The following is a 23,623-nucleotide window of genomic DNA, read 5'->3' on the forward strand; positions in this document are numbered from 1 at the left end:
CAAAATAACCACGGCATAATCTCTTCCATGAACTAGTGTACAAGATAAAAATTCACTAATTTCGTGTCAAAGAATTCAAACCAACCAACATTACCACATATGCAGTTCATACTATAGAAAGTCCCAATTTTCTAACACATACATATTAAAACATGAAAATTTATGGATTTTTCATCTCATACTCACACTGACTAAATTACACTCACACATTAAAGCTACAAATTACAGAAACCAACATTCATTCCAAATAAATAATTAAAAATACCCACACAAAATTCGTCACATAATAACTGAAGTTTTAGTTTTCCTCACCTTTGAAGATAGATTCGAACTCTAAGAACCACAAAGGCACCTTTGAACTCATGAAAGTTCAATCTTGACCTAAGACAACGAAAAATAATTTGAGCGTGCCCACAAAGTCACTGATTAGAAGAGAGATAAGATGGAACCAAAAAGACATATGTAAGCAAGCAAAACTTGCATGAACCGTAAATGAAACAAAAAAGGTGAGAGAATTGACTTACCCCAAATAAGAAACTAATCAATAGAAATTGAAGGTCTTGCTGCGAGAAACAATCCTAGGGTCTCAGTTTTACAAACGAACAAAGATGCAATGAGGAATGGAGATTCAAACATGGAGACGGAGGAGATAAAGTTGAGAGAAAGAAAGAAAGTGGTTTCTAGTTCTTTTGAAAACAAAAAATTTGGAATTTAATGTTATTTAGAAAAAATAAATTTATAGTATTTTACAAAAAATGTCATCAATTATTTTATATCTATTATTTTCAAGTCACATCAATTTAGTGACATGAGTATTTGGTGTTAATGTAAGACTAAACTTTGTTCTCCCTTTTCTTTCTCCCACGTATAATGTAAGACATTTCCATCATTTAAAAAATAAATATTGAATCTAGACGTAAATGAATAATTTAGTGCTAGTTTACTTATTTTTTTTTAGCAATGTTCTTAACATTTCGCTTTGTACATCTTTATATGTTCTTCCAACATGTAATTATATAAATGGCAAATAGAAATAACGATGAGAATTATAATAATTATAAATCTCTTAATATACGTATTCGATTTTTATCACAACGGAATCTTCCTATTTTTCTTCTCTTTTTCTCCACCCTCCTTGGAGCTTTCCCACTATTTTTGGCTGAAAATTGAGAACTACTTGTGTTGCCTTTGCTTGCTGTGATAACAACATCTCATCCAATACACACCTATATTACAGCTAAAAAAAAATATTAATTTAACAAGATGGGCTTCTAAGTTTAGTATAGTGGATGTGATTGAACAGTGTTTTACTCATCATGATGAGGTTGAATGACATTTTTTATGTATGGATTATCCTCTACAATTAATGTTTAACATCTGATGATTAATCAAGGTTTTTATTTAAGAAATATAAATAGACGCCCATTTAATTTTTATTTTCCCTCCGAAAAATTCTCTTTACCCTTGTCTCAATAAACCCTAACCATAACACGTAATAGACACGGCAAAGACTCCTTCAAAATGAACCCTCTAACCTTCCTACATTCTCTCTCACTGTCAAATGCCTTCCCCTAATTTCATCAACTTTTCTTTGAACTTTCTTTTTTGTTTTTTATTTTCCATTTTGACTCTTTAATTTTAATTTTAAATTTTTTATTATTATTTTGTTTTAGCCATTCCTCTCTCCTAATTAGCAATCTATCTTTCAACTCGAAAACCCAATAATTAATCACCACCCTTCCCATCATTCCTCCTTATATATCTCTCTCTCGCAAACGCACCTTCTCTCTCTCTCACTCTTGAAAACTTATCGGAACTGTTTTGGTTTTGCTCCCTCCGTTCCTCACCATGGGCAACTGTTGCTCGGGCAACGCTGCCGATGGCCCGGCCGACAGCGACGCCGCTGATGACAAGGGAGAAACCAACCATCAAAATAGCATGCGTTCAGACAGCAACAACAAAAATAATGGCGAGGATAACGCTGGCGCCACCGCTACCACCCCACCGGCATCGGCGCCGCCACCTACGGTCACGTCACCTCCTTCGAAATCCTCAAAACCGGGCGCCATGGGCCCTGTCCTGGAGCGGCCGATGGAGGACGTGAGAGCAACGTACACCATTGGGAAGGAGCTAGGGAGAGGGCAGTTTGGTGTGACGCATTTGTGCACGGACAAAGTAACTGGTGAACAATTTGCATGCAAAACCATTGCCAAGAGGAAGCTTGTGAGCAAGGAGGACATAGAGGACGTGAGAAGAGAGGTGCAAATCTTGCACCACCTCTCGGGCCAACCCAACATTGTGGAACTTAAAGGTGCCTATGAGGATAAACAATCGGTGCATTTGGTCATGGAGCTTTGTGCTGGTGGTGAACTTTTCGATCGTATCATTGCCAAGGGCCATTACACTGAACGTGCTGCAGCTTCTTTGCTCAGAACCATTGTCCAGATTGTTCACACCTTCCATTCCATGGGTGTCATTCACAGAGATCTTAAGCCTGAGAATTTCCTCTTGTTGAGCAAGGATGAAAATGCACCCCTCAAGGCCACGGATTTTGGTCTATCCGTTTTCTTCAAAGAAGGTTTATCTTTTCTTCTCTTTCTCCAACTTTTTCTGCATTTCAGAATCTTGATTCTTCGTACGTATTTATGTTTTAATATTCGCATCTTTTTTCTTTAACAGGAGAAATGTTCAAAGACATTGTCGGAAGTGCATATTACATTGCTCCTGAGGTTTTGAAGAGGAAATATGGGCCAGAAGTTGACATATGGAGTGTTGGTGTCATGCTATACATTCTTCTATGTGGTGTTCCTCCATTTTGGGCAGGTCTGTGTTCTCATTTTTCTTTTCAAACATACCACTTTATGCAAAACATTATCTTAAACAATGCACGTGTTTTTCTTCTGGTATAACGATCTATAATTACCAATTCAAATTACGAAAAACCACTGTCATAATACTTCTCAGGTCATTGCAGAACATACAAAATCTACTACTTTAAAGTTACAATTTCAAACTGTAATTAATTAAAATAATTGAATAATAATAATATTAAAATAGATTTAAGAATTAGAAAAACACATCATTAAGTGTTTAATTTAAGGACATTATATGATATACAGTATTGGGATTTTTTTTTTTTGTTAAATCGGAAGATTGTGATGGCAAAAAATCACGATTTCAAATACTAAATTGTTGATTTAGTCCTCATTTTTTTTTCTACATCTATGGTGTTTTGAACTGAAAAAGTGATTTGGTTTGCCAGAATCGGAACATGGTATATTCAATGCCATCCTAAGAGGCCACGTTGATTTTACAAGCGATCCATGGCCTTCAATTTCACCTTCAGCAAAGGATCTTGTAAGCAACATGTTGAATTCAGATCCCAAAGAAAGATTTACAGCAGCACAAGTTCTAGGTAAGCATATATTTTTCGCTGCTTGTTGCTTCACTTTCAATGCCTTTTCTCTAAAATCTCTTGCATTCATTTACAACTTCGTGATTCACTAACTAAATCAATGAAATTGTCGTGTAACAACAGATCATCCATGGATCAAGGAGGATGGAGAAGCACCTGATAAACCACTTGACAATGCTGTACTGAATAGGCTCAAACAGTTCAGAGCAATGAACCAATTCAAGAAAGTTGCTCTAAGGGTACTTCTTATTCTGCCCTAATTCTTATGAAGATAATTTCTTTTTTAAGTATAAGTAAAGTAGCTAATATCAAGCATTTACAGGATATTTATTCTTCTTTTCTACCTTTAGATATTATTGTTTAGAAATTCTATATCAACTAATAGAATAATGAATTTTACCAACTTGTTTTTATTAGTCAGCACATTTCTCTTGCTCCACATTGCATAGTGCAGGAAGAAAGCAAAAATAACGTTAAAGTTTACGAATGAATAGGTCATTGCTGGGTGTCTATCAGAAGAAGAAATCATGGGGTTGAAGGAAATGTTCAAGGGCATGGACACCGACAATAGTGGAACCATCACAATTGAAGAGCTCAAACAAGGGCTTGCAAAGCAAGGAACAAAGCTTTCAGAACAAGAAGTTAAGCAGTTGATGGAAGCTGTAAGTTATTCTTCTCTCCACTCCAATTTTTCACGCAACCAAAACATCATAGCACCAATTCTTATAGTACACCCAGATCACAATCATTTACACAGATAAAAATTCTCACTCTTCAACAAATTACAGGCTGATGCTGATGGCAATGGAACCATAGATTACGACGAGTTCATCACGGCAACGATGCAGATGAACAGAATGAACAGAGAAGAACATCTTTACACAGCTTTCCAATACTTCGATAAAGATAATAGCGGGTAAGAATTCAAGTTCAAATTCTTTATTAAGTTTTTTGGTGTTGTACTCCTTTGTTTCTACAAAATACACTGATGTTGAAATATATTAATATATTTTAAAGATACAAGAGAAGAACAGTAAAAAAAAACTCACAGATAAATTGAAGATGTATATACATGCATACATATATTCATGTCAACCCTAAGTGAAGTACTTGGTTTGTTATAAGTAAAGGTTCTGATGTGATTTACATGCCACCAAATTAGGTTCATTACCACAGAAGAACTAGAACAAGCTCTCCGTGAGTTTAACATGCATGATGGAAGGGACATCAAGGAAATCCTTGTAGAAGTTGATGGAGATAATGTAAGTGCTACACGTAATTAACTTCATTATTATTATAAGTGGAAGAAAAAATAGGAAGTGGTCATGAGGAAATTATTAACACGTAATTAACTTCATCATTATAATTGTTAACATGGTTGATAATTATGAGGAAACTGTGATGTTACACAGGATGGGCTAATTAACTATGATGAGTTCGTGGCAATGATGAGAAAAGGAAATACAGATGCTGCAACAAGGAAGAGGCGTGATTCAAATTATACATAGTGGGGTGACTCTAAGGGTTGGTCTGTTTCAACCCTGTGGTTTGTTTTCCATGGTGGAGACGCTGATGGGTGAATGAAAGAATAATGATCTTGAAAGCATTGCATCATAGGTTTGTTGGTTGGAAGGGATAAAGTTGAGGAATGAATGGGATAAGGGTAGAAACAAAAACGCTGAAAGAAATGAGGGAAAGGGGAAGAACATAAACTAATCTTTGCGAAATGTTGACACAATAGGTGATTGGTTGATTAACCTCTTTTTTTTTTACTTTTTCTTTTTCCTTACATGTCAAGGCTTGTAACATGTCCTGTACTGTATTGCGGCTCGCAAAATTAGGAACTAAAAAAAGGGTGTTTGTTTCTGGATTATCTCCTTTTCAATATTAGGCATGAATAGTTTGTGCTAGGTTTCATATAGTTTATTGAATTTTATATATATTGTTATAGGTAAAAACAAATCCAGGAAGGAAACACTATAAAACATGAAAATTGCGTATGGATTATATTAAGTATGAATTTCTTATAATTATAAAGAAGAGAATCAAAATAACGTACTTAGAGAAAGGAAAAATTTGAAGTAAATTCTCCTCCTATCTCTCTGTAACAAAATGGCTGTATATTGTATAGATCTTGTTAACTTGGTTAGAACCTACTTTAACCTTATAAATGTAAATGATGTATGACATGAGATATGTGATATTTTGGTACATACTGATTCGCAAGCCGTAATTAACTTCATATAACATCTTATTTTGTAACTTTATGAAATGGTCGAAATGTCTGAGCTGAAATATAATACGTACATATAAAGAGAGTTATGTTATGCATATATGCATGGTATCAAACATAAACATCTGAGATCAAACGAGGGCTAATAATGGCTGAGAGAGGCACTTCCTTTTGCAAAGTGAGTCCAAAGGCTTCATCCATGTTTAACTCTTGACCATTTGGTAACTTCCAGTCAAAAGAATGCAGCAAAGTGCCCAAAATGTACTGAATCACCACAATAGCCATTCTATAGCCTGCACAAATCCTTCTTCCAGCCCCAAAGGGAATCAACTCAAAATGAACTCCTGTAGGATCGAGTTTTGCACTCTTCCCTCTGAGAAACCTCTCTGGATTGAACTCTAATGGATTTGACCAGACATTGGGGTCTCTCCCAATGGCCCATATGTTAACATTGAGCCTTGTGTTCTTGGGGATGTAGTATCCATTAACATTGCATGCTTCAGTGGCCACTCTGGGAACACTGAGAGGTGTAGATGGGTGCATCCTATATGTCTCCTTGCAGATTGCTTCAAGGTATGGTAATTTGGGTAGGTCAGATTCAACAACGACTCTTTCCCTTCCTATTACTTCATCCATCTCTCTCTGTGCCCTAATCAAAATATTAGGGTTTTTCAACATTTCAGCTAGTGCCCATTCTATGATGCTTGTTGATGTGTCTGTGCCTGCAGTGAACAGATTCTTCACACCAAAACATACGTCTTATCATTACAACCAAAAAAAGAAACTCACAGCTATAATCACAAACAAAATCTTTATTTACATTTGTGCTTAGGTTAATTCAAATCAATATCTTGGCTATACAACATTTTCTATAAAAAATCTTTTTATACACATCTGCTTAAGAAAATTATTAGAAACAAGCACACACACCATAAACTTTGTACAGTGAATCATCTCATTCAAAAATTGATAAAATATAATTACGTATTATAAGTATTATATATAATAAATTATTTAATTTTCAGATGTTCTAAATAGTATATACAATTAGTTATTTTTGTTTTTTCTATTTAATTTGTTAATATATTTCGCTGGTATATAATTATTAATTTTCTTAAATAATACATCTTGATTCAATAATTCTTTTCTATATAATATCAGAAATTTGATTACATATATCTTTCAAGTTTATATATATATATAATAGAAGATGCAAAAAAATTGCATATGTTAATAGGATTTTGAATACCAAACTAAAGAAGTTTTGGTATACTATTTATTTATTGTTTTTTTTTTTTTTCTAAAACGGAATGGTTTATAAAAGGAAGGTTGAGTAGATTAAAGTGTTGGGATTCTTAAATGTTACGTGAAAAACAATTTCAGGTGCAGTCTGGTTACGTGAATGTTGATTCCATAGGCATAGTTCAAATTAATAAGTTCTAGGCATAAGGTATTCCTTAGAAATAGTTATTAAAATCATAGTGATCAATGCAATATAGTTTGGTGTGTATTTACATGGAGATAAATCCATTTGCAAAGAATGTGTCAAAGGCTACAGCAACCAAATTCTTATAATCAGTGGTGGAGCTTTATTGTGGCAGGGAGGGGCATGCCCCTTCTTAATTTTTTATTTTTTTTATATTATGTTATATATATATATATATATATATATATATATATATATATATATATATATATATATATATATATATATATTTATTATTTTTTTTCATTTTTTTCATTTTTTAAATTTTATGCAACATATATTAAAAATTGATAGAATATAAATTAGGTATCTTTCTATTTATTTTATAAGACGTAATATTTAATGTTAATAAATAATAAAACATAAAATTAAATGTAACGAAAAATAAAAAAAATTATTAAAATATTTTTTATTTTCTTTCTCATTTTATTTTTAAGTTTTTCACAACTGGTTTCATACTCTCACATTTTTTTTTTCTGTTTTGAAAAAAAAACTTAAATCCAAATTTATTATTTTTACTTTTATTTCTCATCTGTTCTTTTTCATTCATGAAGAAAAAACGCAATTCTCTTATATTACTTAATACTGAAATATTTGTTCAATAGTTAACATTATTTTTTATCACATGAGTCTTATATTCATTTCTTTTATAATTATGGGAGAAAAAGGATTACTATGTATTTTTTCATAACTATCTTTTAATTGAAACTTGATTGTCATTGATTTTTTTTTCTTTTAGTGACTCTTAAGTTTTTATTTTTTAATTAAATTATGATAAATTATTTTTTATTCTTAAACTTAAAAAAGAAATAGATATATTGATGAATAATAGAAAAATATATTTATTTTTTAAAGTGATAAAAAGAAAGTTTTTCGTGACGATGAAAACAATTTAAATTTAATATCATATCTTTACGTATCCTGAATCATGATACAAATGATCATATTGTTCAATTAGAGGAACATGCTTTATACTAATTCTTTAGAACATGTTTATATTTACATTGAAAAACAAATAGTTAAAAAATTTAGTTTTGATTTAATTATTGATGAGTTAAAAAATCTGAAAGAACAAATGACAATCCTTTGTATATGTGTGATTTCTTGTGTAGGTACGGTTATACTAAATTATTTATTTATTTTTATTTTTATTTTTATTATATTAATGACAATAATTAAATATATAAATTTTGAATTTTGAGTATATTATTTTGGCTTCCCCAAAATTATTGATCAAGGTCCGCCATTGCTTATAATTAGGTGTAAAAGTAATTATAAAAGTGAAACTATTGAATTTTGGAAAAATATCGCTTTTCTTGGCTTTAATCTGGAATTTGATTATATATGGAAACAATTATTTTAAGGACAATGATATTTTGACTACTAAATTTTGACAACTTTCTCTTATAACATGATATGTCATTTTCTAAATGATTTTGGAATATTAAGAATGAAAAAATGGAGAACCATTTATAAAATACCATCTAAAGTTGTAAGAGAAAGTTGTTAAAATTTAGTAGTCAAAAATCATTTTCCTTACTTTAACTTGCAATTATTTATTGTGAATTATGACCATCTATATATGTGACAACTATATGTTCGACTACTTTTTACAATTCCTTAACCTACCCTAAGTTTTTTATTATTATTTTATCGGAGATATAAAGTTTATCACAAGCAACAACAACTGACTCGTATTTTTAACCAAAACCTACGTTGATGGTTGCCAGCAAGACCAAAGCTTAATTATACTAAAATTTATAAAAGTGATAAGATAAAATTTCTATATTCCGAAAAATTATATATCATATACTGGACTTAACTGGAAATTTTGTAAAAGTTAATTATATTCGAAGTTAACTGGAAAAAATAGTTTTCAATTATTTTTCAATTTAATTTAAGGGCTTTTGTTATAATTTAATGTATACATATTAGTGATCATTCATTTTAGTAATAAACTTTGCATGGTTTAAAAACAGATTTAAACTTGTGTCAATAAACTTTGAAAAAGGAAAACTAAAGCATTAGAGAAGGAAAAAGAGAGATGTACCAATAATAGAGCCTTGATGTTGGAGAAACTCAATCTCTCTTGAGAAGGATCTTCTCCAGTGTTCATCACAATATCAAGAAAATCTGGTTTCCCTATACGTTCATGAGAAGACTTCACATGCTCCTCAATAATCTTGCTCAAAAACACATCAAACCTTTTATGCAACCTTTTCATCTTTCCCACCACACCTTGCAAGTCCATCCAACCAATGCAAGGTACAAAATCACCAATGTTCACACCAGAAATTGTCATGAATTCCACCACCATCTCCTTAAACTCCTTAGACTCCAACCCTTTGTTTGAAAATATTCTCTGGCTAAGAACAACTTGGCTCACCATATTAGTGATTGCACAACTTAACAAATCACTAACCACTATTAATTCCCCTTCTTTGGCACACTCATGCATGGCTTTTAGCATGTGTTTCACCTCACTTGCTCTCACATGTGCCCAATCATTGAGGGCCCTCCCACCAAGCATGTGTTGGTTGGCTAGCTTCCTAAGGAGCTTCCATTTGCTTCCAGAGTTTGCAAAAACTAGGTCTTGTGCATTGTACCCCAAGTGGGTTGCCCCAGCAATAGTGGGCCTGTTTAGGAAATTATGGTCCAAGGCCTTCAGGAATGCTTGGGCTGCATCCGGGCTTGAGGCTACCACAGTGTCACAAGTGCCCATTTTGAGGAACATGATAGGCCCATATTTCTTGCCCATGTTTGTGAGTGTGACATGAGGCATGGTGCCCAAAAGTGGTAGAACCCCGAGAACTGGCCATCCTCTTGGGCCTGGTGGTAGACGAACAGAATTTCTGAGGATTGATCGAATGAAAAGGTGTGATATGAAGAAGATCAGAACCCCAACACCAAGTTCTCTGAGAAAGAATGCATAAAAAGCCATGTTGTGTACAATTGAAGATTACAAGGTGGTGCAATTGAGTTATTTATATATTGAAGACACATGTAACAAATATGGTGTATAGAGGAATTTATTATTTTTCTTTTTTTATGTATAGATAGCAAAATGTCTGGAAAATATTTCTGAAATAGAAAGATTTCTTAAAAACTAATTTAATTATAAAAAAATATATTAAATAAATATTATCAACATACTAGAAAAGTACGTGGTTTTACATAACAATTTGACAAGTTCGGAATGGTGGTTGATTCTCAATTTAATTTTAGGTGCAAGAGTGTGTTAGGTGCTTTGGTTAGTGCACGTGCCCTACTTAGTTGTAGTCAAAGAAAATAGGATTTATAAGCAAAACAATATTAGAGGTCCATTGTTTACTTGTCGTCTTCTTCTTAGATTCATACATGGTAGAAATTTGGTAAATCTTGCACGATAAAGGATTTTACAACAAAAGAAGCTTTCCTCATCTATGAAAGCTACATGCATATCCTCAATAATCAAAACATAAAAAACTGGACCTCTTCGATGTGACTTAGCTCAGTCAGCTATTGGAATTGGACAAGATTCTTCATTTTCCAGAAGTCAAACATAGGTGTAGAGAACTCTTCTGCATCCTCATAAATCCAAAGTCTACTCCTCGTACGAGTAACACCAACATATAGTTGCTTCAGTTCTGAGCACAAAACACTTTGATTTGAATCTTGATCAAAATATCCTCGAGAGTAGGTTTGTGTTCCTACATGATGTTCCTTCATATAGTCAAATATCACCCTCCATCTCCTTTGCAGAGGTGAAGATGTAAAGAAGTTATACAGCAACACATCCTGAGATAACCAGAAAGAAACCATTAGAAAAACAGAGTAAGAAAAAACAGGAGTAAAACCAATCAAGTTCTATGGTGACACCAACCTCAAATTCAAGACCCTTGCACTCCAAAACGGTTAAAACAAGAGCTTCTTTTCCAGCAACTCGAAGCACTTCTTCTCGTGCTAAATTATCTCTCACCAAAATTACACCCTTGCATCTACTTTGTCCAAAAGCTTTCAGAAGTGAATTTGCATCATTTCTTGATCGAATCACAAGTGGGATTTTCCCTACTCTCAAACCAGTCTCTTCTTTCAACATGTCTATAGAATGAGGAAAGAAATGATGAAGAAGTTCAATGATACTTTGTGACAACTGCAGAACCTCAGCATTGGTGCAAAAGTTCTTACTCAGTACAAAAATATCTGAAATTCGTCCTTTCCCCTTTCTTTTGTCATGATTCCAGCTCTCGGATTCTAAAAAAAACTTCTTGTAGAAAATGGATCTTACATCTTGGAATCGGAAATCAATGCCCCTCCCCACAGTCTGTGCTGTATCTCCACAGAAAACAAAACCTTCTTCTATATTCCTGCAAATATATCTAAATAAAGCAATCTGAGCCATTGTCAGATCTTGCACTTCATCTATGTACACAAAATTCATTTGATCACCCTTGTATCTCTGATCCCTCAGTCTACTGTGAAGATCAATCACTATATCACCCAAATCAAAATCACCATATTGCATCTTCTTCTTTTCATAGTTTTGAAATATATCATATATCATAACTCTTGTCTCTGTGCTCAGACCTGAAGTTCGGTTTTCAGATACATCACAGTATTCCTCCCTGCTTAACATACCATGCTCGATCGTTCTTGTACCACCTTTTATGTGTGACATTATTTCAGTAAACACTAGATAAGAATCCAGTTTTTTACGCAGCTGGACTTTGAAGTGCGGCCAATATAATGACTCAAACCTTTCATAATTCACTTCCTTCATCATTAGGGTTTCCGATGCATCCAACCTTGAACCAAGGTTCATATTATGAAATCTATCAAAATAAGAATTTCCCAATGTACCATCTAGCATCAGCAAAAATTTACGAAATGTTATCACAAGCGGATATAAATCATAGGAAAGACCATCAAAGGAATCTGGGATATTCTCAAATTGTTCTGCAGTACTTTCAGCTATAGGGCTTCCTTCACCTAAGGACCTGTGTGGTGCATCAAAAATCAAACTTTAGTATGTGAGGGCTGCTTAATTCAGTTCAATGAAAGTATGTGAGGGCCAATAAAATACCTTCTGGAACTCATCTTTCCTAGAAATAAAATCAAATAGATAACATGATTGACCCAACATTTAATATTATTACAATGTTTACCACACAAAAAAGCATTAGAAAAAACATATATGGTCTATGGTCAGGTAATAGCGTTTCCCTACAGATCATACAGCATATATCAAAACTCTTTTGTATATGAAACTCGTGATACTTATAATTTTCTACTTTAGTTGAAAGTTTAAAAAATCATAACGTTATATATAAGCTACAATCTGATAAAAGGGTCTATACCTAGAAGCCTTTATTACAATATACATACTCTCCAACATCATTTTATACCTTTATAAATAAAGTATAAAACAATATGTTGTCAAAGGATATAGTATTATGAAAAAATCTACATACCTTTTCGAAAGGGAAACATGATGTTGGACCTTCCGGCATAGTCCAGCACTCAACGTTACAAATAGCTGTCTAAGGACTGGTCTCTCAGTCTCAGATCCGTTGAACTGTTGAACTCCCTTACGGTGCAATATTTCGTTTTGAATAAGCTTAGTAATCAAAACAGTGGTTTTTCCTGTACCACTACGACCTAGTACAAATGTACTCTTTGAGAAGAGAATGATGTTTCGCTGCTCATCAGTTACCTCGTATGGAAGATCCACTTGTAAACTCTCTTGGCCATGAAGTCTATAACCTCTCGAGATTGAACAGTACTTCATCAACAACGTACACTCTTCATACTCAGCCCTTCTTTTGTCAGCTTCACTTGTATCATTGCCATTAGCGTTTCCATCATTTGCATTATTAAAATCATTCTCATATTTTTGGATATTGGCTGAAAGTGGCCAATTCAATGGAAACTCCATGTCCCTGTTCACAAGGAGAAAAGACCATTCTCCTTATCAGTTAATGCAATAAGAGCTTAAATGTTTCTAAAATAATGTAATTGAAAGCACTCACCGAAGGTTATTTGTTCCTTTCTTTTTGCACATCCTAATATATTCATTAGTGTATCTTTTGAACTCATTGTCAAGGCGTTTCGCCAGCTGTTGGATATCATCTAAAGGCAATATGTTCCATATCTTCAAAACCTGAATATACCTTGAACCTTTGACTATTTCTATTGAACAAATAACATAGTTATTTTCAACCTTAAACCTTTTCAAAATATGACTTGAATTTTCACAACACAAATCCACATTACTCCATTTCGGCCTCCATCCACCGGAAAGCCTTTCAAGAAGGTTGATAACCCTATTCTTGGTCACTTCAGATTTTAGCCGTTTGAATGACCTCAGGAATTTGTCACTAAAATAAACCTGCAGATACGTACATTGGCAGCAATGTCAACTTGGACCAAATATCAGGGATTTATTTCAACAATCTTTTAATGAGTTATCAAATATCAAACATCGATTACTTCAGGAAATGCTTTTGTGCAGTAAGATATAATTATGAAAATAAACATTGGATAAGTTGCTAACAACTCATTACCAGTGCAATCCAAGAAGAAAAATGTGAGAATTGTAGAAGTATCAGTGAACAATCAGAAGTTAATAAAAGAACGAGTATAAAAAATAAGTCGAGGATAATATACCTTCCATAATTTGCTCCTGAACAGGACACTATTTGTATCAAGCAAATCATCAAACTGATCTGCCTCTTTCTTGGAATCCAATATAGCTTTCGCCATTTCCTCGTCTTGGTTGGCGTTAAAGAAGCACTTACGGTTCTTGGCATCAAGCACTATAGCCTTCCAAACATTTTCATTGTTTGTAATCGCCCATTCATTCCCCAAAATCCACAAGCAGTGCCTGCAAGATATCAAACCAAATGCAGTTTTTCAGTTAATAAGATACCCTATAAGAAACAAGTAATTTAGACTGCAATAAATAGAAAAGTTAATAGCAGAAGATGTACCTAGCCCTTGTAAGAGCAACATTAGTCCTCTGCGGAGAGGAAATGAACTCAAGAGATGATCTACTGCTTGTTCTTACAGTTGATAACATAATTATATCTTTCTCCCCTCCTTGAAAACCATCAACCGACATCACAACAACATTAAATCCATCATGACTTTCATAAATCTTTCCAAGTTTCTCCTGAATTGCAGCAACTTGGCCAGCATAGGGAGTCACAATACCAATGCTGAATTCCTGCTTTGAGGTCAACCATGCTGCATCAAAGAAAAGGTAGCCCTTTATTCAAATTCAGACATCATGGATTGTAAACCACTGTCTTTCTGTTTTCTGTTTCTGTCTACTTGTATTCGTGAATATACAAGTGAAAATAATAAAGTTAATCTTTTCACACTAAGGTGAATCAAATTATTAACTTCAGGTAATACTGCCTGGAAAAGTAGAATTTCGTAGATAGGGAGACCTTTAATCAAGTATAACGATTGAATAAACCGTATAAATCCTTTTAATTAGACTTGAACTTCTTTCAATTAAATATATCAGATGTTCTTCTGAAAAGACGTGTTGTTGTATTGCCATCTAAGGAGTAGCACCAAATACAGGAGGAATAATAAAAAAGCAAGAAAAAACTTAGAAATTACTGCCGAAGATATTAATAGAAGAACAAACCTTTGTGCAGATTTTTCAGTATTTTCATGACAACTGCGACCTCTGCTAAATTTTTGTAGCTCCTTCCTTCATCATCAAATTGTTCTTTACCTCCAACTACATTTATAAAAGAATAAGGACCAAACATTGGCCCTGGGAGGTATTTCTTCCCAAAGTCATATCTTTCCACATTTGGTGCATCCTGAATTTGGTTGGAATAGAAATAAGAAATTGGGAAAGAACTTATTTGTGGGTGCATCCTATGCTGCACCTTAAGGAGAGACTTTGGGTAACCTAATGAACTCAATCTTTCAAATAAGCTCCTCCCAAAACCAGCTTCCTTAGAAACCTTGTACACAAAAATTAATTACAAAAGAAATTATTAGAAATAAATGAGCATTTGGGAGGAGGAACAATTCTGTGATAGAAAAAATAATACATGCTTGATAGTGATTACATACATTACTTCTAACCATTGATGGCAGTTGAAGCTCATCGCCAACAAGAATGGCTTGTTTTATGCCTGGAAGTAAAAGAGGTATTATTGATTCACTTTCTTTAAGCTGTGCAGCCTCATCTATCACCAAAATGTCAAATGGCTTCATGGTTAAAGAGTGCAACTTATGGGAACCAGAAGCTGTGGAAAATATCAACGACGATGTTTGGAAACAAAACTGTCTGATTGATTCATAATTATAAGATTTTATCAGTATGAACTCATCAATTGAATCTACCACAGTCTTTAAAGCATTGAGACATTCAATTCGCTTCATGTACAGCTTGTGTGCTGCACCATCAAATGACATAGAAGCCATGTCTGGTAAATTTTTGTAAGTGAATATCTTTTCCAATTCTTTAGGAATCAAATTACTTTGAAACAAGTAGTCCTGAAGTGATTCAAGTGCCTCACTTAAGCATACCAATTTCCGAAAGTTATGTTTCAACAAACTTCTCCCTACATGCGTACACAAGATATAAATGCAAGATTCTAGTAGCCTTTTTGCTGACTGGAACTTTTCTCTCAGAAAATCTAGAAATGATTTGTGGCTTCTATTATTCTTTAACATCTCAACAAACAAATGATAATCAGAAGCACAATATTCAAGAAGATCAATCATTGATTTAATGCAAGATCTAAATCCAGTAGTAGAAGGGAACAAGCATTTTGTTAGCTCTTGTACACGATGATCCAAATATACATCCGCAACATCTTTCCCAATTTTCAGCCTCTCATTGTTTCCAATCAATAGCACTTCACCCATGGAACAGAACAAATCATCAGATTCCTTACTATGTGCCTCTTTCATTATATTTACTACACGTGTAGCAACTTCTTTGATGGCTACATTGGTAGAAGCACAAACAAGTACCCTATACTTCATTTTCATCAGAGCAAAAAGCAGTGTGGCCAAAGTGCTTGTTTTTCCTGTGCCTGGGGGACCCCATATAAGTTTCACGGCTGTTTTGTGATTGCAACCGAGGCCAGAAAGACATGAAGAAATTGCCTCCTGTTGTGATATATTAAGCTCTGATAATAACAGTTGATATGGAGTGTCATCACTTAGAGCATTGGCCAGAGAGCTACAATTACTACATTCCTCATCCTGTTTTCCATCATACATTCGTCAGTTGTAGCCCTAATTTCAAAATCAACAATCTTAATGTAACACATAAGATAAATGCCATAATTACAATATTAGAATTGGAGAATAAATTCATCTGGTTGTTAATAACAGCAACAAAGAATAGTTTGTTCTGTTCTGTAACAACAAAATAGCAGACAATATGCATTTACCAAATCATTGATGAATATATGTTAGCACCATCCTACACTTTAACACTGAATAATTTTTAAGATGCTGTATTTAGAATATAATAACAGTACATAAAATTCAGATCTATACATTTTTCAACGATTAAGATTATACTGCCTTTCATGATAAATAAAAATGCTATTCTTAATAAATGAATTCTAACATAAACATATTTTTAAGAATAAATCATATTGAAACCAAAAAACTAAAATTCTTACCTCCTTGGTGCATAAGATCTGCTTCAGTATCTTTAAATTTCCAGGCATGTGAAGGGCAGCCCAAATTCTTTTATTAGGGATTACATTTGTCAGAAAAATGAGAAATAGAGGTTTGTTCCTCCAATTTGTAGGATAAAACTCTTTGGATGCCTTAACTTTTAACATGAAATCTTCCTCATCCCCGTCTTCAGTTGTCTTTACAACTGACACAAAACTCCACATCCTTCCGATCCTTTGGAGGTCTTTTATAGCTTCTGGTTTGTAATCACACAACATTAAAACATCACCAGGCAATGTTTTGTATAGTTCTCCAGAATGAGTAAACCTATTTTTCCAGCTATTAATTGTCAACTTATACAATTTATTTTGAGCTGGTTTTGCTTCCTTTAGACCAATAACCTCTGCATAAGGAGCTTGGTGTATTATGTCCATACTTGAGCATAGTTGTGCTCGAGTTTCTTCCAACAAAGGGTATGTATAAGATCCAAGGTAATGATCAATGGACCGAAACGTTTGTTCAATCTTCTCTACCTGAAAACCAAAGGACAATTAAAATGAAGCCATGCATAACTTGAAGAGAAAAATGTGCGATATATATACAGCCATGCATAGACATTTATTTGATCAAGTGAAAAAGTCACACCAACTAAAAAGAACATGTAGGACTCTGGTGAGTGTGTGTCAAAACAAGCATTAAAATACTTGACATAAGGTAACGCTACACCAAGAAAAAAAAGTTCAATGATTCTGCACATGAGATAGAATAGAATGCAGGAAGAGTGACACCACTAACCTTGTTCCTGTAAAGATCTTCATCTAAGACGTTTTCAATGGACCAAGAAAAAATCAAATTCGTGAAACCATAATCATCATTGTCCTTCTTCTTACGTGAAGGATCACCTTGCACCATCCCTTGTGAGTTCAGTTTCCTTGACAAAAAATAATCACCTGAAGCTTGCATAATGAAAATTGATACTCTTTGAAATTTTAACTGCTCGGATAAATGCTAAAGAAAAATGTCTGTGAGATAGCTTTTTAGCGTATATATGTGGAACAACAAAAGGTCTTTTCGTTTTCTCTACACTCTTCTTGGCTATAATCTTCTGAAACACGATGTCTCTTCATATAACATCTTGACTCTTAATCTTCCTCATAAACTTTTTGTTCAGTAAAAGGAACTTTAGGGAACAACTGTTAAGCTTCTTTAACTTTCAAATGACTTGAAAAAGAAGTATCAGTCCTTTATACTGGAGGCTATTATTAAGACTCTGTCACTATATGTTTAATGACCGGACTTTAAAGAGAAAAGTCACTTCAAAACTCTTAATAAGCTAAGTAAACTTTAAACAGAAAAACCACTTTAAAGAACACTTTTATTTTTGAAGTACCTTTTCTTTCAATGTAGATTTAGAATGTTAAAATCGGTGATTCTGGTTTAGTTTTACTCAATCATGTTCATAGGTCAAAAATTAGTCCACCAGTTTGTGTGTGTGTATATATATAAACTATATTTAATTAAAGAAATATTTTTTTAAATTGTTTAACTAGTGTATTCATATTTTTATTGCATTCATATATATATATATATATATATATATATATATAATTTTATAATTTTGTAATTAATTTAAAAATTATATATATATGTAAAATTAATATTAAAAACATTATATTGCAGTTACTTTAAACAAATTTATTTAATGATTTTAAATAAAGAAATGTTGCTTAGTTATTTATTTTATTAAAGGATGAAATCTACTAAAATATACTAATTAACAAATTTACTCTATTGTTCACATTCCTATTATTGACATGTAAATCTCTAGTTTTGTTGTCTTTTCATAACTCTTCCTAAAATGTAGCCTTTTTTATCATTTACAAATGGGCATTTACTAAAGTAGCCATGGTTATATGTGTGACAAGTGTCTAAAATAATGGTTACTTATGTGATTTAGACATGAGTGCAATTTTTTCTCTGCAAACATTGTTTTCTTGAAAGACATTTGCTGCATGTTGAAGACTTGATGGAGCAGGAATATCTTGCCTTTACATCTCCACCAGCATTAACTTTATGGAATCAACATCAATCCAATCTTTTTGGTTTTCACAATAATCGGCAAATCCGAGAAGGTATGTCAGAATACACACCCTTTCTCGATACTCACTCCTTTTTTCCAATTAATTTGTTTTCAATTATCGGTCTGTATTACGTGATTAACGGGTAGACTGTGCATGATACCCAAACATGCCTATATAAATAAGCACGCTCGCTTTCTCTCTGCCTTGAAATACATTTCATATAATAACAATTTACGTTATGTTTCCGTTTTCTTTCTCTCTTTTCGTCTTATATTACGTGGTTTTTTACCGAGTAATAGAACTGACAATCTTATTCATCCTAAGGGAGAATCTTATCAAAGTTAGAATGTAACATCTTATTTAATAACCTTTTACTATTAAATAAAATATCATATAATGATAATTCAAAGCAAATAGTAAGAGAAGAGATTTATCAATGAGTATAATACCAATACAGTCATCTAAAATTTAACTATACCCGAACTAGTTATATTACAACTAATACTAGTAGAAAGCAGTGGCAGATCTTAACCACAAGTTTTGGAGGGGCCAAATAGTATAATTCTTTCATCATTAAATTATTGGATCATTAGTATAATGTTTTAAAAATTGGTTCCTCTAACTGAATAATTTGATCTTTAGTTTAATGTTGTGAAAAATATAATATATCTTGTTTTCATCTTCACGAATAATTTCACTTTTATCATTTTTGAATAATGAATATATTCTTTTATTCTTCATCAATATACCTATTTTTAAAATAATATTAAAAATAATTTATCATACCTTACTAAAAAATTTGAGAAGTGTAAATATTAAACAAAAAATATAGTATAGTTAAGTAACAATTAAAATTCAGTTATGAAAAAATACATAATACATTGTTTTTTCTTTTATATTCATAAAAAATGAATATACCAAAGGCTCATGAGATAAAAAAAAACAATATTAGCTATTAAATTAATATTTCATTATCAAGTAAAATAAAAGAAAATTACTTTTCTTTTCTTCGAAAAAGAAATAAGACAAATGAGAAATGAGAGAAAAAATAATTACTTTTTTCTTAAAAAATAAAATATGAGAGTGAGAGATAAATACAATTTTGGTAAAACTAACAAGACAACAAGAAATGACATAAAACTTATCTTAAAAAATATTTGGTTTAATTATTATTTTTTTATTATTTTTTAGGTCAAATATTTTAAGTTGGTCCTCCAATTTTGTTTAGTTTCAATTTGGTTCTGAATTTTGAAAAAATGGTGAAATTTGGTTATTTTCATTAAATTTCTTGAAACAAATCAATGTTTTTTCATTAAACTTAAAGTTGCAAATAAAGATAGTTTGTTTTGTTGGTGTAATTAACATACTCTCACTATCAATCTTGATGAAATCCTTGTTCCGCTTTAACAAATTTAATGAGAATAACCAAATTGCATCAATTTTTCAAAAGTCATAACCAAATTGAGACTAGAAAAAACTTGAGAACCAACTTGATATTTTTAGATGAAAATAGTGACGAAAAGATTAATTAAACCTAAATATTTTTATTCTTTATATATTAAATTTTATGTTTTATTATCTATTAACATTAATTGGTTGTATTTTATAAAAGAAATAAAATTTTTTAATCCATTTATAAAACATACTACTTATAATTTAAAAAATTTTTAAAAATTTTAAAATATATATATTTAAAAAAAAATTCAAAAATCTCTGGGGGGCCATGGCCCCTCCCAGCTCCTTCTATGCTCCGCCATTGGTAAAAAGGGTTTAACAAAACGCCAAAGTTCAACCGAACATAAGGTACCAACTACTACTAGATAACTGCGACCACATATCAACTCCTATCACGGAGAGGAGTATCTTCGCCTGCACTGGTGTCTGCTCAAACCAAAAAGGCAACCATGGCAAAAGAGAAAGGAAAACACAGAGGAAACAAACATAAGCAAGAAAGGGTAACCTAACTTAATTGAGAGAAATCATGCAGTTTAATAATAAGCATAAATCAGAACTCATCACATCCATCATAACTAATTAGGCTCTCATGATACAGTATAATACCCACAACTCTAGACTCAATATCCGGATTATGTAAGGAACATTGGAGCTCTTAGTGGCTTGCACCTGTAACGGTTCCCAAACTCTGCAGAGTATGGACACATAGGGCTATCACCCGACCGCTCACAGGGTAAGTCCCATTCGCGTCTAAGACTTGATCAAGTCTAGAGACTAGGACCTCCTGCTACTCCTCACGACATAATCCATTATGCTCTATCTGAGCGTGAATGATTATTGGAGTTTAAGGATACCAACCAATTTAGGAGTCCTCATGTTCTTACATACAATAACTTATCCTCTAGAATTTCCCTTGAATTCTAGTGCTATCATACCTTCCGATAATCTGTTTTCATTCAATTCTACTATAGATTTTACTAATCATAGGAATTCAAGCATAGTACAACAGACATCACAATATTTTATTCATGATAACTTTCAATAATTTAAAACAGAGGAAAAACCAAAATTCTGCAGAAGAACTCGCTCAAGCTAGAGGATCTCGCCTGGGCGAGAGGGTCATCCTCGCTTAGGCGGGTCACTCTCGCCTGAGCGAGACTCAAGCAGTGGGCAACTCTAAAACTGGGCGAGCTCTCGCTCAGGTTAAACTATTTCGCCTAGACGAAAGCGTCTCTCTTGCTCAGGCGAACCCAACTCGCCTAGGCGAGACCTCGCGCAGTTCTTGGGGGTGAATTCCTGGCGTTTTCGCTCAGGCGAGAGCTACTCGCCTAGGCAAAAATACCAGGTTCCCAATCTGTTTCAACATGCAACAACACCAGATTCTTGCACAATCCACTCATACATTCAATCATACCGATCAAACATTCATTCAGCACTAAATCATGAACTTTCAACCCATTAGAAAGACTTTTATGCGAAAATTAGAGAAAATTGGCTAGCTTCCCTTACCTTACGAAATCCCCAAGAAGCAAAACATTTTCAACAAAGGAACCGCTCAATCACACAACCTAGGAAGTTGGAAAGTATAAATTTAGAGTGAGAATAGGACTTCAGTTAGAACTTTAAAGAAGGAGATGCTCCATTGTTCGAATTTGCGGAGAAAAGAGAAGGACTTGAAGTGAACTTACAAGAATGGGAGGGGAGAACAGCTTGAGTGAGAAATTCAGTTCCAGATTTAGTGTTGCTAGCTGCAACAAGAAGAGAGGGTGGATCAGAATGAGAATTTGCAGTTTTCTGGTTGGAGAGGATTGGAAAATTTTGAAGGTGGATGCAAAGAGTGAGTATTTAGGAGAGCATAGCTTCTATGTGTGGGCAATGGAGAGAAGAAAAAGGGAAATAAAAGGGGTCTCACAGTTAAAAGTTACCAAACTCTTTTCAAATCAATAAACTAATTTTCTTTCCCATTTCATTTCAAATAATTATTTATTTTAAATGCTATACTCAACTCATGATTTCTTTTTACTTCTTTAAGACTATAAACAAAATAGGTTATTTTAAAATTATTGTTCACCTAACAAAAGCAAATAAAAATATATTTTTATCCACACAATTTTTATAATAAGATCGTTTGAGATAAGTCAATGTACAATACATATCAAAGAATATTTTGAGAAACTAATTTGATATGTCCTCAAAACGTATTCTATAATAATGACATCCTATCTGTAAAGTCATTAACAATGACAAATAAGATTAAGTTAAGGCAATAACTAAAGCATTTTAGCAAGATACTAGGCAAAGTGGATCAAGGAAATTAACCACATGCATCAGGTCTATCTAGTCCATAAACATGGTATAAATATCACAATACACAAAGTAAATTAATCACGTTCCTTATTACTGCATTTTTACTACCATATGACACATTGTGGCTGACTTAAGTGTCAAAGTGTCTTTCGCAAGCACACCCCATTCGGGCCTCGGAAAGACAAAAACTTTAGACAGGCTTAAACGTGTGAAGTTAGAGTTTGCAGCACGCTTGGAGAAAAGTTAAAGGAGATCTTACAAGGTATATTCAATCTTGCAAGAACATTTTGACACCCACCATGGGGCCAATATATATATGAAGAAAGGATTGTATGGTGTCTATAAGGAGCACGATGACTAGAGCTAAGGAGACTGGCAACCTTCTCAAAAAATGATAATGATGTTGGAAATGTAGTAAGAGTTTGCTTAATAAAATAGCCAAGAAGATGGATGGTTTGAGGTACGAAAATGCCAAGTTGAAAAGGAAGGTAGAAGGTGGTGAGAAGGGAAAATAGAAGGAAAACACGGAAAAACATTGCTTCTATTCAGAAGACTACACTAGAGATCAAGGAGGGAAATGGAAACAACAACACCAAGAATAGAGGTACGGTAAATACCTCTTTCATAGTAGGTAGAGGTTGGCAACATCCATTTATGGACGACATTATGGAGGTTCCTCTCTAGTAACAAGAAGTCGCTTACGTTGGATCACTACAATGCAATCATTGACCTTGATAAGCACATAGATGTTTATTGTAGTTAAAGTCTATGTCGATGATATTATATTTGGTTCAACTAACAATGATCTTTGTCAAGAGTTTGCTAAGATTATGCAGGGTGAGTTCGAGATGTCCATGATGAGTGAACTAACATTCTTCTTAGGATTACAAATAAATCAAAGCACCAAAGGCATCTTCATCTCACAAACCAAATATTGCACGAAATTGGTAAAGAAATTTGAATTAGAAAATGCAAAGGAAGCAACTACCCCTATGGAAACA

At 33.1% G+C, this 23,623-nt stretch overlaps 3 protein-coding genes across 3 annotated transcripts; 1 reads left to right on the forward strand and 2 right to left on the reverse strand.

Annotated features, from left to right (window-relative positions):
* The first annotated feature begins 1,807 nt into the window (after positions 1-1,807).
* On the forward strand, positions 1,808-5,285 carry LOC114187639 (calcium-dependent protein kinase 34-like). Its single transcript, XM_028075934.1, has 8 exons — positions 1,808-2,578; positions 2,680-2,823; positions 3,263-3,415; positions 3,539-3,654; positions 3,910-4,077; positions 4,204-4,331; positions 4,578-4,677; positions 4,828-5,285. The coding sequence occupies exons 1-8, from the start codon at positions 1,849-1,851 to the stop codon at positions 4,921-4,923; spliced, it is 1,635 nt and encodes a 544-aa protein (XP_027931735.1). The 5' UTR covers positions 1,808-1,848; the 3' UTR covers positions 4,924-5,285.
* Positions 5,286-5,629: 344 nt separating this feature from the next.
* On the reverse strand, positions 5,630-10,075 carry LOC114187675 (flavonoid 3',5'-hydroxylase 1-like). Its single transcript, XM_028075983.1, has 2 exons — positions 9,185-10,075; positions 5,630-6,386 (listed from the first exon to the last, which is right to left on the reverse strand). Exons 1-2 carry the CDS (start codon positions 10,073-10,075, stop codon positions 5,760-5,762), a joined length of 1,518 nt encoding a protein of 505 aa, XP_027931784.1. The 3' UTR covers positions 5,630-5,759.
* Positions 10,076-10,478: 403 nt separating this feature from the next.
* On the reverse strand, positions 10,479-17,691 carry LOC114189163. Its single transcript, XM_028077869.1, has 10 exons — positions 17,575-17,691; positions 16,762-17,312; positions 15,211-16,339; positions 14,771-15,098; positions 14,103-14,358; positions 13,780-13,996; positions 13,143-13,501; positions 12,585-13,052; positions 10,997-12,110; positions 10,479-10,911 (listed from the first exon to the last, which is right to left on the reverse strand). Exons 1-10 carry the CDS (start codon positions 17,689-17,691, stop codon positions 10,633-10,635), a joined length of 4,818 nt encoding a protein of 1,605 aa, XP_027933670.1. The 3' UTR covers positions 10,479-10,632.
* Between the last annotated feature and the right edge of the window lie 5,932 nt (positions 17,692-23,623).

Source organism: Vigna unguiculata, chromosome 6 (genome assembly GCF_004118075.2).
Source record: "Vigna unguiculata cultivar IT97K-499-35 chromosome 6, ASM411807v1, whole genome shotgun sequence".
Classification (NCBI taxonomy): domain Eukaryota; kingdom Viridiplantae; phylum Streptophyta; class Magnoliopsida; order Fabales; family Fabaceae; genus Vigna; species Vigna unguiculata.